This window comes from Cajanus cajan, chromosome 7, assembly GCF_000230855.2.
Source record: "Cajanus cajan strain Asha chromosome 7, NIPB_CcT2T_4, whole genome shotgun sequence".
Taxonomy (NCBI): Eukaryota; Viridiplantae; Streptophyta; class Magnoliopsida; order Fabales; family Fabaceae; genus Cajanus; species Cajanus cajan.
The window spans coordinates 11,009,503-11,027,405 of record NC_138523.1 but is presented as its reverse complement, the minus strand read 5'-3'; the positions used below and the strand labels follow the sequence as shown (position 1 = coordinate 11,027,405).

Below are 17,903 nucleotides of genomic sequence, written 5' to 3'. Positions count from 1 at the left end.
TGGAACTCAATGGCTTGGTATTAGTATATTTGAATGTAGATTATAGGTTCACTGGCAGGTAACACATTCTTCTCCTTCAGGTCTACCTTGATTTTGGGCTGGCAATTCCAAAGCTTAGTATGCATGGGATGATTTCTTCAATGAAAGAGCTGTTAGAGCTGGCTCCAATAAATAAGGTGACAAAATAAACAATACAAGTAATAATTTTTCACTAAGAATAGAAAACGTGTGTTATGCGTAAATTGTAAGCGTATATCCTCTATAATGGAATTAGAATCTTCTGAAACTTTTGAGTTATCAAATAAAACATGTAAATTTTAAGAGAATGGCTTCTAGCCACGACATTTAATGTCTCAAAGGAGTAAACTTTGCAATGCAGGTGATGTTCAGTACCGATGGCTATGCATTTCCTGAAACGTTCTACTTAGGTTGGTCAACATTTATTATTACACCTGAATTCGAAGATTATACTTGTGTTTTGTTGTGGTATTTCAGTTTTTTCTGCTTATTTTCTCTTGCATATCACCACCTTGAACCGTATATTTATCTTTTTGTCATGAAATATATGATGTTTGCTTTACTGCCTTGGTATATATACACGAGAGTACCTGAATTTTTAAAATTCCCCAACACCTAGGCTGGCGAGTTTATTGCTAATACATAGTTAATTGTATAGTTATCAGAATATAAGTAGTAAAAATGCTCTTCCTACTAATGATGGAAACTCCTAAGGTGCATTGAATATTATAATTTCAACTTACAAACCTGAATATTTTTAAGTTCATAACTTCTGTTGAGCGCAAAGGCTTAGAATGTAGTAAACAAACTGATGTCCTGATTCTACTGAACTGATGCTTGAACTTCTTATATATGAAAAATGAGGGCAACGTTTAGCTTTTTGTTGCTTTTAGAGCCTTTTGAAAATTTCCACCTTTTTACTGATATGGTGTGATGATTACTAGTTAAAGCTATGATTCACAGGTGCAAAGAAATCTCGCGAAGTTGTTTTCTCTGTTCTACGTGATGCATGCATTGATGGTGATCTCTCAATTCTTGAGGCTGTGGAAGCTGGAAAAGACATCCTTGCTCGAAATGCAATCCACTTCTACAAGATTAGTTCAGCCAATAGTGTTGTTAGTTCAGTTAACAATGTTAGTTCACATAGTAATTTGCCCCAAAAGTTGAATGATGACTTAGACATTGATGTTTCACTTGTTCGTATCATGTGGGTTGATGGTTCAGGACAGCACAGATGCCGAGTGAGTTTCCCTAAAACGCTTTTCTTTTACTTCATTGTTCATTTCTTTTGTAGCTTGAAACCTGTTATTTGTGAAACTTGGGATGTCTACTTTCATTAGTTTCATGTTCAAATGGTCAAACGCATCTTTATTCTCTTTGCATCTGGAATCAAACTAAGTTGTATACTGTATATCGTAAGTTGTATATTTTTTTTTCTTATATATCATTATAGTATGGGAACGAAAAAGAAGAGGAAATCTACCAAACAAGAAAGATTTTCTATCATTTTGCATCAATACATAACATGTCAGTTGCACTATATCACAGTCTTCCAGAAGAAAACCACAGAAATTTAGCTGCATGTTTTCTCTGCAATTATGTTTGGTAATAATTGTCCATAAGTGAGACTGCTACTGTGAAATTTCTCAAAATGTGAGAGTAGATTGATACAGTTCCTGAGAGTAGTAAACTACGATTGCATAGTTGACACGGTGATGCTGAACAGAAGTCAGGAAGAATGTTGGATGCTAGATGCCTTTTCAATCTCAGATAGACTCTTTCTGAGACTGTTGCCATTTAGCAGGTTTACATAACCCCTAGCTGGACTTATAGACACATACATGACACTTTGTTCAGGTTCTATTTCTCAAAGTGAAAAAATAAAATGAAGATTTTACCCCGTTGACTGAGACATTATCTTGAAATGTAAACATAGTTAGAAATTATTAGAATATGCAATAGGTAGTGGAACCATAAAACATAAAAACCACAAAATAGAGAAGAGAAAAGGTGAGAGAACAGAACAATTTTGTATTTGCTGAATAACCATATTGTTCTACATATTTTTCATTCATATGTAAGACAAATAATATATGAAAAGTGATGGTACATACATCATATCCATAAACACTATCAGCAAAACACGTGTATTCACCATTATTAGGTGTATAGATTTGTCCAAATCAAAAACTTAGCAGGATATTATCCACTAAAATAAGCAAGCATAATTACAACAAAATTTTACCCACTAATATAAGCAACGATAATTAATTACAACAGTAAAAACAAAGGAAGAATTTTACTACTTTAATAAAAATCATAGAAAAATGTTCTTGACTTCTTGCTGTCCTGTTTTATCTCTTTGTTAGAAGTTTTGAGCTGAGTAACTTTGTTAGAAGTTTTGATGCTGAGTAACTTCGTAATACAGAATATTGAGCTGAGTAACTTTGTTAGAAGTTTTGATGCTGAGCCCTTCATTCCTTGTGCACATACTGGGAGTGGAAATTTATGCCTTTTTGGTACTTCAAACTTCTGGCTGTCCGGGCCTATAAAAGATTAATGGAGACAGTGTGGGAATTTATTTCTTTAAATTACATTTTGAGATACTGTCATTTTATTTCAGGCGATTCCCAAAATGCGTCTCAATGAAATTGTTGCAAAGAATGGGGTTGCTTTAGCATCTGTGACTATGGGATTCGCTTCTCATATGGATGGACCTGCAGACGGGTGCGGTCTAATTGCCGTTGGTGAAACAAGATTAATTCCTGATTTGACTACTATAAGGAGAATACCATGGTAAACAGTATTTTTCTTAAGAGGATATCTTAGCATTCATAATTTCAACTTGTTTTGCGATAATGAATGAAAAGCTGAATGTAAAATCTCTTGTCTTCCCTTTAAATAAACGGATCAATGGGGTGAATTACGATTGAATTACTACTTAGGTTCCCCCACCCCAAAAATAAAATAAAATTGAGATATACTTAAATTATAGTCGAATTAGAATAACTTTGCTACTTAGATCAATCTTTCTTTCTTTTAGGCTGTGTAGTTGTTTTTAGTCTTTATAAATTGCATGAAGTTCTCAGCACAGTGTGCACCTTCCCACTTCCCTCTCCCAACTGGCATTTTATTCCATCTCATATCATTAAATAGTTGGGAGCAGATATCCTGTATTTTTCATTTCCTTATGTCTTTTTTCTCATTTCAATTTGGCATCATTAATTTGTTTCACAATTTTTTAGTTTATCTTGTTATGTAAGTATCATATTTATTTTTCTTCTTTCTGTTAGATAATTTTTGCATTTGATTGTTGTCATATTTATTAAGTAAATAGCAATTTCATGGAACAAGAACTGGTCTTCCTTGATGGGATATATCTAAAGGTGTAACATTTTTTGTTTTGCAGATCTTCTTGAGAAGACCATTCAAATTTCGTTAACTAATGCAACTTTCTTTTGTATAGGAACAAGCAAGATGAAATGGTTTTAGCTGATATGTGTGTTAAACCGGGTGAAGCTTGGGAATATTGCCCAAGAGATGCCTTAAGAAGAGTTTCTAAAATTCTGAAACATGAATTTGACTTGGTAGGAAGCAGAGTTTGTCTTATCTGTTGGGAAGTATATCATGCTTAACTTTTCTCTGCTTCCACTTCCAGGAAATGAATGCAGGATTTGAGAATGAATTTATTCTCTTGAAGAGCATAACAAGGTATGATATATCATATTATCTATTTTGTGATCTAAATAGTGCAATTAACTGTGGCAATTAGTTGAAAAATTAAAAGAAAAAAAAAATCAGGGAAGGGAAGGAGGAATGGGTACCAGTTGACTCGAGTCCATACTGCTCCTCATCAGCATTTGATGCTGCTTCCCCCGTACTTCGTGAAGTTGCTGGTGCTCTTCAATCTTTGGGCATTTCAGTAGAACAGGTAAAAGGAAATTTGTGAAATGATCAATTGTAAATGAAGATATGATATGGCTTTTTATGGTTTTCATTGGATATTGTTTTATCTCTTAAAATTGCTTTCACAGTTTCACGTAAGACCAAAAATTACTTTGATTTGACCAAATGACAACCTGTAACCAAAAGTAATGGTGATTACTACTAAACCAGTATATTCTTAAAATTGAATGTAAGCATTGAAAAGCCCAACAGACGTGAATAGTTTGGGTATTAGCATGACCAACAAAGGTCGTTAAAAGGATCATTACCATTAGCATGTTTGAAGACTTGCTTGATACTTCTTTTCTAGTCGTCACCTATATGGCCCACTTCTTGAACTTATCTTCTGTGATATTGTAGTTACATGCTGAGGGTGGAAAAGGTCAATTTGAGCTGGTTTTGAAATATACCATTTGTACTAAAGCCGCAGATAACTTAGTTTACACCCGTGAAGTCGTTAGGGCAATCGCTAGAAAGCATGGCTTGCTGGCAACTTTTATTCCAAAGTAAGTGCCAAAATTTGTAATAGAATTGATTATATGTTGTCCGTGTAATTCATAATTTGAACCAAAGGGAATCAAATTTGCATCTTAAACATGGCTGAAAATTGTGCCAGCATATTTGACACCATCTTTACATAATTTTATTATACCCCTTGTGCTGTAAATACATTCTATTATATCCCTCAACTATAGAAACCCATGCCTGTATCTTTCATGGTGAAAATTCCTTATTGTGTATGTACTGTGTTGATAAAAAAAATACCCTCATGATTTGAATATATGTTATTTTAACAATTTTTGAGCAAGATCCAATGGCCTTCTTGAAAATAGTGATACTTCATAACTGTTTCTCTTACTACTACTTTTAAATACCCATCAATCTAATATAAAACGATATAACTTATAATAAATAATTTTCAGTTAATTTTCTTGTCATTAAGTTATTAATAATCAATGCTTTTACAATCTAAGGTAAACAGACATGCTATTACAGAGGGGTATGTATAATTCTAGTTTCTAAAACTCAGTTACAGCTGATGAACTCTCTTTATCGGTTCTAGTGTAAAGCTCAAAAGTAACCATTTTGAACTAACATAGTTTTCTTGTGATATTGAAGGTACGCATTAGATGATTTTGGTTCGGGATCCCATGTTCATCTTAGCTTGTGGCGCAATGGCCAAAATGTATTTATGGCATCCGATAGATCATCTAAGCATGGAATATCAACTGTGGGGAAGGAATTTATGGCTGGAATTCTACATCATCTTCCTTCAATTTTGGCATTCATATCACCACTCCCTAACAGGTTACTCTTCCCATTATCTTATTCTTGCACTTTTGACCTAAATTGATTTTATTGTATGGCACTATACCATAATTTTGTCAGCGTTGATGAAGCTTGAGTTGTCATGTGGCCGTATCGCTAGGAAATTGTTCCTCTCCAGCAAGCATTATAGTAAATTAGAAAAGTAAAGTTTTTACATTTGTTAATCTATAGTTGAAAATGAGTAAAATATCAGCTAGTAATTAAACATCTTTTGAACTTCTCGTTTGTTAGTTTTGAAATTATGCTGCTATGTTTCTTACTTTGCTATTCAAATTCCTTGCAGCTATGATCGATTACAACCCAACACATGCAGTAGTGCATATCTTTTCTGGGGAAATGAAAATAAGGAGGCTCCATTGCGAGCTACATCCCCACCTGGAACTCCTGATGGTCTAGTTAGCAACTTTGAGATTAAACCATTTGATGGTTCTGCCAATCCATACTTGGGCATAGCTGCCATACTTGCTGCTGGCATTGATGGGCTTCGTAGGCATCTTTCTCTTCCTGAACCTGTTGGTAAGATCATAGAACTTTAATTATACTGTGTGTAGCAACATGCATTGAGAATAATTTTGTTTATATCAATCATGACTCATGAGCTTATACGATATTCAAATGATTAACAATTTTGTGTTAGCTTGTATTGTTAATATGCAAGTGTGAATGAGAAGTTCTATATGGGACAAAAATGAGTACGTTGAATAAGAAAGAATATAATAAACTTGAAGCATTAAATAACCCTTCATAAAACGTATTGACTTATGGAAGAAGTTCAATGTTTCACGAATCCCAGGGAAGCTCAGTGGATGACTGAATTTTATGTACTACTACTCAGTTTTAATTCCAAATTTGCTGCCATTTTTCTCTTTTTCTCTTTCATGTTCTTTTTACCAACTTGCATAACGGTTGCGTATAAATTTTTGTTCGGTTCTTACAAGTATCAGCGGTTGAATAAAAATATCAATCAAACAATAAACTTCTCATTTCATGTGTGAAACAGATACGAATCCAAATCCGGAAATCCTTCAGAGGTTGCCAGCATCACTTTCTGAATCTCTGGATGCTCTCCATAAGGATGACTTCTTAAAGGAATTTATCAGTGATAAGTTGCTAACTGCCATAAAAGCAATTAGAAAGGTATGTGTTTGGTTTAGATTCTTTTAAATTCATAATTCCTTATAATATAAAATGCTTTTACACTTGGATAGCTGTTGGCCAATAGTGAGCTACATGTTAGAGAAAAAGGCTTCGATGGTTGGAGTATCCAGTGGATAGTTTCTAATTGCGGTTGCCTTTGCTTGTTTGAGATTAAAAAAATTAGAAAAAATTAAAAGTGATCCTTCTTTTTGTATAAATACTAAGAATTGATTAGGTAAATTTCACTAAAATACCCTTTAAGATATAAAAATTGAAAGAAAAAATAAAATAAATTTATAGACTAAAATTAACTTATCCATACACTAATTTATAAAAATTAAGAACTCTCTTTTCTTATTAATTTTTTTAAGATCTTATTTTAATTTGATTTAATTTTTTAAAAATGTTTCTGGAAAATGTTTATAAGACTTAAATATAAAATCTGTCCAGCCACAACTTACACCTACACGTGTCAGCATTCTATTCAATTCTGCCCCCTGGACTTTCTCTATATGCTTAATTAATAAAAAGTAAGCATCCTGCTACGAGTGATCTAAAGTGAAAAAGCTTTTTTTTTTATTAAAAAGTGTAACAGTGAACCCCACCGTGATTTTCAGTGCAATTATAACTTAAAATTGTTCTACTTATAGAGGATAATGGGATTCACTGCATTCTGCAGCGATCATAAGTTAGTGATTATTACCTGACTGGATGATCACGGTCTGCTATTAACTTCATTTCTATGATAATATGATTTGCATAGCCAAGGTGATAATTTTGATGCTTAATGTGACTTATTATCAGGCTGATATTGACCATTACACGAAGCACAAGGATGCATACAAGCAACTCATACACCGTTTTTGAGCCAGTTGTCTTTCGTTCCTGTGACAGACTGATCAGGGCACAGTTTAGATTATGGTGATTTATGTTAAAATCAGAACATGAAAAAAAGGAATGTATGACTTAAAAAAAAATATATCAGGTTGAAATTATAATCTTAGACTTTGTCAAAGAGAGAGTATTTTAATTATGAATTTAGTTATATATATATTTAAATTATTTACAGTAAGTTATTAAATACTAAAATTAAAAAAAAAATTGATTAGGTAAAGTAAACAATAAATTATGATTAAATTAATAAGTAAACATCATCTATTTGTATAACTTACTTTTTCTAAACATAAGTAATATTAAACTAAATTTATAAGTAAAACAGAAAATTATAGAGATCTTAAAATATTTAATTATGAAAGTAGTATAACAACTTAAGTTGTAATGATCTGGTAGATCATTACACTCACTTTAGTATGGCTACTACATAACGGAGAAAAATAAAACAACGACTAGTCTAGGGCAATCAGGCACATTGATATATGTATAAGGTAAGAGATAAAAAAAAAACATAATATGTACACATATGCAATCTACATACAAAATATACAAAAGTATATAAATAACCCTACTCAATGGTCAAGCGACTATACAATGGTGTAGCCATCACTGAAAGACAACAAAGACAACACAAAAGGGAGTCATCTCCAAGAATGACTCGTAACCTAAGCAGTCTCGTTAATCTTATCCTATTATTTTCATATCAAGTATGATTATTGCAGTTCTAACTATAAGGAAAACACATGGTAGACTTGTGAAACAAAGAGACATACAAGCACACTGTTAGGATTATTTTATGGTATTTATCTAAGGAAATACTTATATTTATCAAAAGAAGAGGGTAGGCTTGTGAAATAAAGAGATATACAAACATGTTATTGGGGTTATTTTAATATTTATCAAGAAGAGGGTTATAACTTTGTTACTTTTATAAGATTATTTCATACACAACTCCACAATGACGAGATATTATCCACTTTGGGCCTAAGTCAACATGGTTTTGCTTTTTGGTTATCACCCAAAAGATCTCTCAATCATTGGAGTATATGTATGCTTTATAAGTTGTTATTTCTTCTCTTATTTTATCGATGTGGGACTTTGTTTTGTATTCCAACAATCCTCCTCTCAAACAAGAGACGTAACTTTTCATGCAACAGAATCTGTCTTTGTATATATATTAGATTAACACTTATCACTTTTTTTTAGTTATAACTTATTGGTTGTCATCAAATTCAACTTGTGGCTCTAATATAACTGTTGGGGTTATTTTATATTTGTATTTTGTAAAGATATATTTTTATCAGAGAAGCATAACTCAATTTTATTCATGAATTCTCTATTTATAAAGAAAAATATTAATACAAAATAAATATTAATATTATTTTATTCTAAAAATAAGCAAACAAATCCTAAATTAATCAAAACAAATTAAATCTAAATATTTAAAACATAAATAAAAGATTATTATCATAACTAATTTATTATCCTAAAGATATTTATGCATATTCTAAACACTCCTCCTTGACTGAATATATTTATCACTTAATTTGAATTTGAATTTTAAAATCTATCTTTTCTCTTTTTGATTGGTTTCTTCCTTATATTTTTCTTGTGATTTTTGTTGCAATCCTTCTTGAGTGGAGTCATCTAAGAATTTGTCTCAAACTTCTCCTTTGAAGATTATTTTTCATCATCTTCATTCTCCTCTTGATAATATAGCTTCTTTTGAAGATATGCATTTTTGTACTTTTCACTTATATCTTCATTTATAATTGACTTCTTCTTCCCCAAATTTAAAGCAAAACTCTTGTCTTTCACATGAACATTGAACACTTCTTTGTTGTTTACATCTTTAATCACACAATTTTTATGTTCAAATAACACTTAGTATCCTTTTTTCAACAGTTGAGCAACACTTAACAAATTTTGATTAACACTTATATCAATTTTGTTGAGTTCTTTGAAGAGTTCTCGATCATAAGTCATATGATTTATACAACCACTATCAATAATCCAAGCCTTTAAGGGTTTTTTGGTCGTAAAACATAACATTGAGAGTATCATATCTTTCAGGTACAGTTACTAGTATTTTTTCAACAATTCTAGAATCAAAAAATTGTGTGGGGTTGTAACCTTGGCTCTAGACACCAATAATGGGTTATTTTATGGCATTTTTTTTATTATTTTATGGTATTTGTTCCAGTTTTAGAGACAACTCCACAATGATGAGATATTGTCTATTTTGGACCTAAGCCCTCACGATTTTGCTTTTGGTTATCACCCAAAATCTCTCTCAATCATTGGAGTATGTGTGTGCTTTATAAATTATTATTTCTTCTCTTATTTTATCGATGTGGGACTTTGTTTGTATCTCAACACACATATAAATGTCAGCTTAATCAACATAAACAACAACATCAACATCAACATGCAACTTACAACATAAAGACACTTAACAACTTCATCTTACCAACTTAATCATTGTACAAAAATATACAACTAATACATCATTACGTATATCAACTAAGGAGATCTCCTACAACAGGATAAGTAGTTTAAGTTGATAGATCCTACCAAATCACAACATTTGACCTAATTCCCTGACCCGGTACTTTACTTAATTGGTCATTTTATACATGTATGTCTTGACTTTGACCAAATATGAATACCACATAAAATCTAGAGGAGAAAACTTAAAAACAATTTACCTATTTAGAAGTCAACTTACTTACTAAAGGATCTTAATCGGCCTCTCGAAGCACCATAATGTACACACAATGGGATATTATAATTTTTAAAATAATTTTTAATCTTTTCTAATTTTTATGTATCGTAACTAAGACATGTATCTAACCCACATGCCTATAGCTTTAACCATGTGAACAAATTAGCAGCATACAACTTATATAACTTTCTCATCTATCAGGTTACAAATTAACAACTTAACAACTTAATCTCATCATATAATATATCAACTTATAACATACATATTCATCATCATACATCCTCATACATACTTATTCATCATCATTAACTATAAAACCACTTAAAACAACAAATTTTCATATGCAACTCGTGCTTGATGCCACTAAGAGGGTGCCTAACGCCATTGAGGTAGAGGACTCCCTATGTTACCCATGCTCGGTGCCAAACTACTCATGCTTAATGTGATTAAGATAGAGAGCTTCCCAACCTCTCGCGCCTAGCGTGACAAAGCCCACGCTTGACCCTATCATGTAGGGGTCTCCACACAACTCACGTTCGACGCCACTCCATTGGTGCCTAACATGATTTCAACCCGAAATGCTTCTCTCTCCTCATGCCCAACGTCATCAAATTATGCACGATGTGATTTCAACTAGAGAAAATTCTCTCTCCTCATGCTTGGTGCCACCAATCCTACACCTGATGTGGTTGAGACAAAACCACTAATTCAAACCATGCTTGACGCTAGGCATGGCAATCTAACCCGTCCCCGTGGGTACTCGTCCGAACCCACCCTGATTTGGACGGGGAAAATCCATGTTTACCGGGTTCGGCTTCAACTTCGGGTTTTTCCCGATTGATAAAATCGGGGGCGAGGGTGGGGACGGGGATGTCAATACCCGCCCTCGTACCCGTCGCACTTAATAATATAATTAAAAAATTATTTTTATATATAAAAACCAAAATTAGAAATATTTATATATAAAAATTTGTATTATCTTACTTTTATTTTATTTTATTTTATTTTTTTCATATTTATTAGAAATAAAAAAATAAAAATAAAAAGGTAGTAGCGGGGGCGGGGGCGGGGAAACCTGAACCCTGCCGGAGACGAGGACAAGGATGGGTACCCAGATTTTACTTCCAGCGAGTATCGGGGGCGAGGACGGGGGAAGTTTAAATTTGTTTCCCGCCCCCACCCCGCCCCGTTGTCATGCCTACTTGACGCCCTAAAGGCTTATTAGACCTGATCTCAATTTTGCACTTATATAGGACCTAATTTTGATCCAAACCACCTATAATCGAGAAACCCAACAACATGCATTGCAACATATAAAATTTAGACAACTTATACTAGTAAAAATATTTATCCACTAGTTTGCAAGGATCATAATATTCGTCTTATACAAAACTTCAAGAACACCTCAACTTCATAGTCATCAACCTATGAATTCAAATCATAGCAACAATGAATCTAGAGATTCTAGCAAGCAATAATAATCATCATGCACCAAGAGAAATTCAATCACAAAGCTTCATTTACCTCTTGAAGAACCAAATCTAGAAGAGGAAGAAGAGAAGAATGAGGAAGTGAGCTTCGAATGACTTCCGACCTGGGATTCTCTAAGCTCTTAAACTTCGAATCTCACTACTACTACAAGTCTAGATCCGTTGCAACAATAAGGGAAGAAGGGTTTAGTACAAAATTGGGGAGAAGGTTTGCTCACCAAAGAAAACTCTCTCTACCTCTCAATAGAGTTTTCTTAAAACATGAGTTTATGAGGCTCACATCTTAAGAAAATCCTTATATAACCTTCTTAAGTTGACCCAACTTGTCTCTGGTTCAACTATCCTAGAGTCCAACTTAACCCTCAAAGTCTCTTAACTCTAGAGTTCTTAAAAAACTATATAACAATAATTTACAACTAGACAACAACGATCATCTAATTAAATTAAAGCATCATAAAATTAACAATGTTACATAAGTTGTCATAGAACAACGAAATTTATAAAATAAAATCAAACTCAAAATCATCACTTACCTTATACGACACATTGTTATAATTATATACATCATTTATAATGGCATAACAGTAACTAGCAAACAAAGGGGGTGTGAAAGGAGAACGCGAGAAGGAAAGGAGCACAAACATGCTTATGAATGTTTTACGCTTATTTTCTAGCATGCGCACACGAAAAAGTAATTTACATAATATTTGAGCCTAACTTACAGCACCATCACAAAGACAATAAAATCACTATTAGCTAATAATTCAGCATGTGCATTGGGTCAAGCCCATTAATAATCTGAGGCCCAATACTTGTAATCACAAGATATATTGTACTTGGTGATTAATTTTTACAACTTTTCTGATATTAGTCTTTTTTGGATCCCTCTCTCTTTTACCTTACAGTGGTATCAAGAGCTTCAAGATCAGGGACGAACAACAATGGTGAACGGGAACGAAGGAACGTTATCAGGGAATATGCCAATGCTTGACAGTAAAAATCTCAATAGCTATGATCGTTGGTGCGTGAAGATGAAGGCCATCTTTGGATTTCAAGAAGTCATGGAGATTGTCAGCACCGGCTATAGCGATCCACCGGAGAACGCAACTGATACACAACAAGCAGCATTTCGCGAGGCGAAACGGAAAGATTCTAACACATTGTTTTACCTTCATCAATGCGTCGATGAAGCAAATTTTGAGAAGTTCGCGCTGGCGAAAAAGGCGAAGGAGGCCTGGGATATCTTAGCACAAAGTTACGTTGGAGTGAAACGGTTGAAGACACTACGGCTTCAGACTTTGCGACGTCAGTACGAGCTTTTGCAGATGGGAAATCAAGAAACCATCCAAGAATATTTTTCGCAATTACTATCCCTCACCAATTTGATGAAGTCGTGTGGAGAAAAATATGAAAGAAAGAACCATTGTTGAGAAGGTACTTCGAACCCTTGATACAAAATTTGATATGATTGCTATTGCGATTGAAGAATCAAAGAACCTTGATTCTTTGAAACTGGAAGAGTTACAAGGCTCGTTGGAAGCACATGAGCAGAGGTTAAGAGAAAGAGATGGTGACAAATCAGGTTCAGAACAAGCCTTGTTAGCTAAACAGAATAAGAAGGTTGAAGGTAATTGTGGTAAATTCAATAAGAGAGGCCGTGGAAGAGGATTTAGAGGAGGCTATAATGGAGGCCGTGGTTCTGAAACAAATGGAAGAGGACAAAATGATCAAATTTCTCAGTGGAGAGGTAATAGAGGAGGAAACAAGAATTGGAGTGGTGGTAGAAGAGGAGGTTATGCACAATGGAGAGGTGGTAGATCGGGTTCAAGTTCAGGTTTTGATAAGAGTTATGTGCAATGTTACAATTGTAACAAATATGGTCATTATGCTGTCGATTGTTGGAGTAAAGGAAGCTCAAATGGCAAAGAAGAAGAGGTCAATGTAGCTTAGAAAGAAGAATATGAGGATGAAGTATTGTTGATGGTGACTACTACAAAACCTGAGAAGAAAACTTTTGGTGAATCTTGGTACTTAGACACAGGTTGCTCGAATCACATGTCAAACAGTTGCATGAATAAAAAGATTAAAAGTAGAGTGAAGTTTGCAGATAACTCTACTATGAAATGTGAAGGAAAAGGAAAGATCTTAATTAGAAGAAAAGATGGGCAAACAGTTGTAATTTCAGATGTGTTGTATGTTCCTGCAATGAAACACAACTTATTGAGTATTGGACAGCTTTTATAGAAGGGATATTTGGTTGATTGCAAGGATCAAATGCTGAGGATTCTTGATAAAAATGGTTCACCAATACTAAAGGCTCCTTTGAGTAAAAATAGGACCTTTAGAGTTGACATTTCAGTGTCAGATTATATGTGTTTTGTTGCTGCTGTCTTAGATACTAATTGGTTATGGCATTTGAGGTTTGGTCATCTCAATTTTGGTAGCTTGAGTCAGTTAGCAGGGAAAGAAATGGTGGTAGGATTGCCTCATATTCAGAAGAGTGAAGTCATGTGTGAAAGTTGTATGCTTGGGAAGCAACCAAGGAATCCATTCAAAGCACACTTGAAGACCAGAAGCAAGGATGTTCTGGAGGTGATCTATACAGATGTATGTGGACCATTTGAAGTGTCTTCACTTGGAGGTAATAAATATTTCATCATATTTGTTGATGATTTCAGTAAAAGGATGTGGCTTTACTTGATCAACAGAAAATCAAAAGTTTTTAAATGTTTTGTTGAATTCAAAAGTCTAGTTGAGAAACAAAGAGGCAAAGTTATCAAAGTAATTAGATCAGATGGTGGTGGTGAATATACTAATAGTGAGTTTGAGATTTTCTACAAAAAAGAGGGTCTGATTCATGAGGTTGTTGCTCCATATACACCTCAACACAATGGTATTGCTGAGAGAAGAAATAGGACAGTACTTAATATGGCTAGGAGCATGTTAAAGAGTAAGGAAATGCCACATTCTTATTGGGGCGAGGTTGTAGCTACTGCAGCCTACATTTTAAATCTTTGTCCAACTAAGAGGCTTAAGTTCAAGACACCAGAGGAGGTTTGGTCAGGTAAAAAACCTAGTGTAAAGCATCTCAGAGTTTTTGGTTCAGTTTGCTGGAAGCACACTCCTGATGAAAGAAGGAGAAAATTAGATGACAGAAGCATGAAATTAGTTCTTGTTGGATATCATGCTACAGGAGCTTATAAATTGATTGATCGTATTACAAAAAGGGTTGTCATTAGCAAAGATGTACTGGTTGATGATAAAACTACTTGGAATTGGAGTTCTTTGGAATCAAACAGCAATAGCATATTAGAGTTATCTTGGACAGATTCAGAAGAAGATATTGAACAGGTACAAATAGATGTGCCTGTTAATGTGAATAATGAACAAATAGCTGCATATGGAAGAAATAGACCAGCAAGGGTAGTACAGGCACCTACACGATTTGGTGATTATGTGATAAATTCAGATAGGGTAGTGACTACAGAAGGAGAACTTATTGGTGAGACTGAGGATGAAAATGATCTAGTCCGTTTGGCTTTATATACTGAGATAGAACCAGAACCAATTTGTTTTGAAAAGGCAATCCTAGATCCTAAATGGTTGGAGGCTATGCAGGAAGAGCTAGATGCAATACAAAGAAATCATACATGGGCATTAACTGATTTTCCAAAGAACCACAGACCAATAAAAGTGAAATGGGTATATAAGACCAAATTGAATCTTGATGGATCAATTGCAAGATACAAAGCTAGACTCGTGGCTAAAGGCTTTCTACAAAGAAAAGGACTGGACTATAAGGAAATCTATGCTCTTGTTGCTAGAATGGAGACAATAAGGACTGTTGTAGCTCTTGCAAGTTATAAAGGGTGGCAAATGCATCAAATGGATGTTAAATCTGCCTTTTTGAATGGTGAACTAGAAGAGGAAGTTTATGTTACACAACCACCCGGGTTCAAAGTTGTTGGTGAGAAACACAAAGTCCTCAAACTGAAGAAAGCCCTTTATGGTTTGAAACAAGCTCCAAGATCTTGGAATAACAAGATTGATGGATTCCTTGTGCAACAAGGTTTTGTAAAATGTGCAGTTGAGTATGGCATTTATTCTAGAATTGAGAATGGTGAAGTTCTAATAATTTGTTTGTATGTGGATGATCTCTTGATAACTAGTAGCAATATAAAGATGATAGAAGAGTTTAAAAGAAGAATGAAGGTTCAGTTTGAGATGACAGACCTTGGAAGGTTATCCTACTTCATTGGCATGGAATTTATTAATAGTGAGAAAGGCATTCTGCTTCATCAGAGTAAATATGCCAAAGATGTGCTAAAGAAGTTCAGGATGAGTGAATGTAATGCAGCAACTACTCCTGTTGAAGCAAATCTAAAGCTTGATAAGGATGAAGATGGGAAGTCAGTAAATGCTGCACTGTATAGGCAAATGGTTGGTTGCTTGAGGTATCTTTGTTGTAGCAGGCCAGATATTTGTTTCTCTATTGGTCTGTTAAGCAGGTTTATGGAAAATCCAAAAGCATCACATTTTGCAGCTAGTAGGAGGGTTCTTAGTTACATAAAAGGGACTATTGATTATGGTATTTTACTCCCTAATGCCACACATCAGAATGGAGGAGAACTAGTAGGATACTCTGATTTGGATTGGGCTGGAGATAAAGATGAATGTAAAAGCACAACTGGTTATATTTTTCTGCTGGGAAAATCACCAATCTCCTGGTTCAAAGTTGCAACCTGTAGTTGCACTCTCCTCTTGTGAAGCAAAGTATATCTTTGTTGCGTACACAGCCTGTCAAGCTCTTTGGCTTGAAAGTTTAGTAAACCAAATTCTGGCCAGACCTGAAAAGACAATAACACTAAAGATTGATAATAAATCTGCTATCAGTTTAGCACAGAATCTGATACATCATGGTAGAAGTAAACATATTGAGACTAGATTCCATTTTATCAGAGAAAAAGTAAGAGAGAAGAAGCTACAGCTGGAGCACTGTGAAACCATGGAACAGTTAGCAGACATCATGAAAAAGCCGTTGAATACTCGAAAGTTCATAGAGTTTAGGAAAAGATTGAATGTAAAATCAGTTGCTGAATTAGGGTTTAATCATTTTTACAACTTTTCTGATATTGGGCCAAGCCCATTAATAATATGAGGCCCAGTACTTGTAATCACAAGATATATTGTACTTGGGGATTAATCATTTTTACAACTTTTCTGATATTAGTCTTTTCTGGATCCCTCTCTCTTTTACCTTACATCCACAAGCAAAATCATAAACAATAACCAAGTGAGCGCACAAACCTAACCTCGTATCATGCATGGTTTCGTGACTATATGGGACTTGCTAAAACCTCTATCATACTGTGTGGTTGCGTGCGATTTAGGTGTATGTAAAAGATACACGCGTATGAGTAATTAAGTGTGAAACCTTTCTTTCACAAGGATTCAAACTTGAGTGTCACCAACTACCTTTTTATTCTTTGATGACGTAGACCAAGAGGTTGAGTGTAGAGGGAAGGAGCAAGAGTGACTTTCAGCTCAGTCAAAATGTAAATAAGAAATTGTGTGTGTTTGGTTGATGCATGGACGGTTATATATGTTGTAGTTGGTTTAGTCTTGGAGACACGTGAGGTTGCAGACTTGGGTATTAAGGTTGGAGGCACAAGGGAATGGTGGTGAGACGAGAATATGTTGTATCCACATACTGCGATGGTGCCATGCTTTGGTGAGTGTGACTATGGTTTATGTGATGTATAATGTTAGCCAAGTGGGAGAATGTATATGTTTTTGTTTGTTGGAAACTCATTAGGAAGCTTTCATGGTGGCTTGAATATGAATATGGCTGCCATGAATTTTTTTGGTGTAATTAGTGAGGAAACGAGAAAATAATGAGTTTTTAGACTACTAGAGTGTGTGATGAAAATGAAAAAGAAAAATTGTCAGGTTGAAATGTGAGAGGAGTTATGGTGAGTGCTCGTGGGTGGGATGAGTGAATGCCATAAAGTCTTTGAGAAAAAAAAAGAAAAAAGAAACAGAGTATATGTTTTCTCCCCCTTCAGTCTCCAGAATGTGTACTTATGTGATTCACGCTTCACATTTTGAAGATTATGGGGATTGAGATCCACTTTTTTTTTGCAGGCAATTTAGCTGCTTCCTAAGTGTAGTATGTATGGCTTAAGCTTAGTAGCTGAGAGGTCAAGTAGAGTTAGTTGTCAATCCTACCAAAGGATCAGGAGTTGCTTCGAAGATTTGATCTCTTTTTCATCTTTTTTGATTGATTTTTTTTTGTACCTTTTGTATCATGTAATTTTTGAATTTGAATTTATTTGTATTGAGCTAGACTTTTATTTATTAAATGA

General features: G+C 34.3%; 2 protein-coding genes across 2 annotated transcripts in view; both read left to right on the top strand.

Annotated features, from left to right (window-relative positions):
• The window catches only part of LOC109811186 (protein fluG), a 28,887-nt gene extending 21,443 nt beyond the window's left edge, over positions 1-7,444 (top strand). The window contains exons 7-18 of the mRNA XM_083060953.1: positions 81-176; positions 380-428; positions 982-1,259; positions 2,642-2,814; positions 3,485-3,605; positions 3,677-3,729; positions 3,820-3,949; positions 4,324-4,469; positions 5,083-5,271; positions 5,576-5,808; positions 6,293-6,429; positions 7,234-7,444. Of these exons, the coding sequence (XP_082917079.1) occupies positions 81-176; positions 380-428; positions 982-1,259; positions 2,642-2,814; positions 3,485-3,605; positions 3,677-3,729; positions 3,820-3,949; positions 4,324-4,469; positions 5,083-5,271; positions 5,576-5,808; positions 6,293-6,429; positions 7,234-7,296 (1,668 nt within the window). The 3' untranslated portion in view covers positions 7,297-7,444. The remainder of the gene's footprint in view (positions 1-80; positions 177-379; positions 429-981; positions 1,260-2,641; positions 2,815-3,484; positions 3,606-3,676; positions 3,730-3,819; positions 3,950-4,323; positions 4,470-5,082; positions 5,272-5,575; positions 5,809-6,292; positions 6,430-7,233) is intronic.
• Positions 7,445-12,479: 5,035 nt separating this feature from the next.
• Positions 12,480-13,488, top strand: LOC145949819 (uncharacterized). The gene is made up of 2 exons (XM_083060708.1): positions 12,480-12,811; positions 12,930-13,488. The coding sequence occupies exons 1-2, from the start codon at positions 12,480-12,482 to the stop codon at positions 13,486-13,488; spliced, it is 891 nt and encodes a 296-aa protein (XP_082916834.1).
• The last annotated feature ends 4,415 nt before the right edge of the window (positions 13,489-17,903 follow it).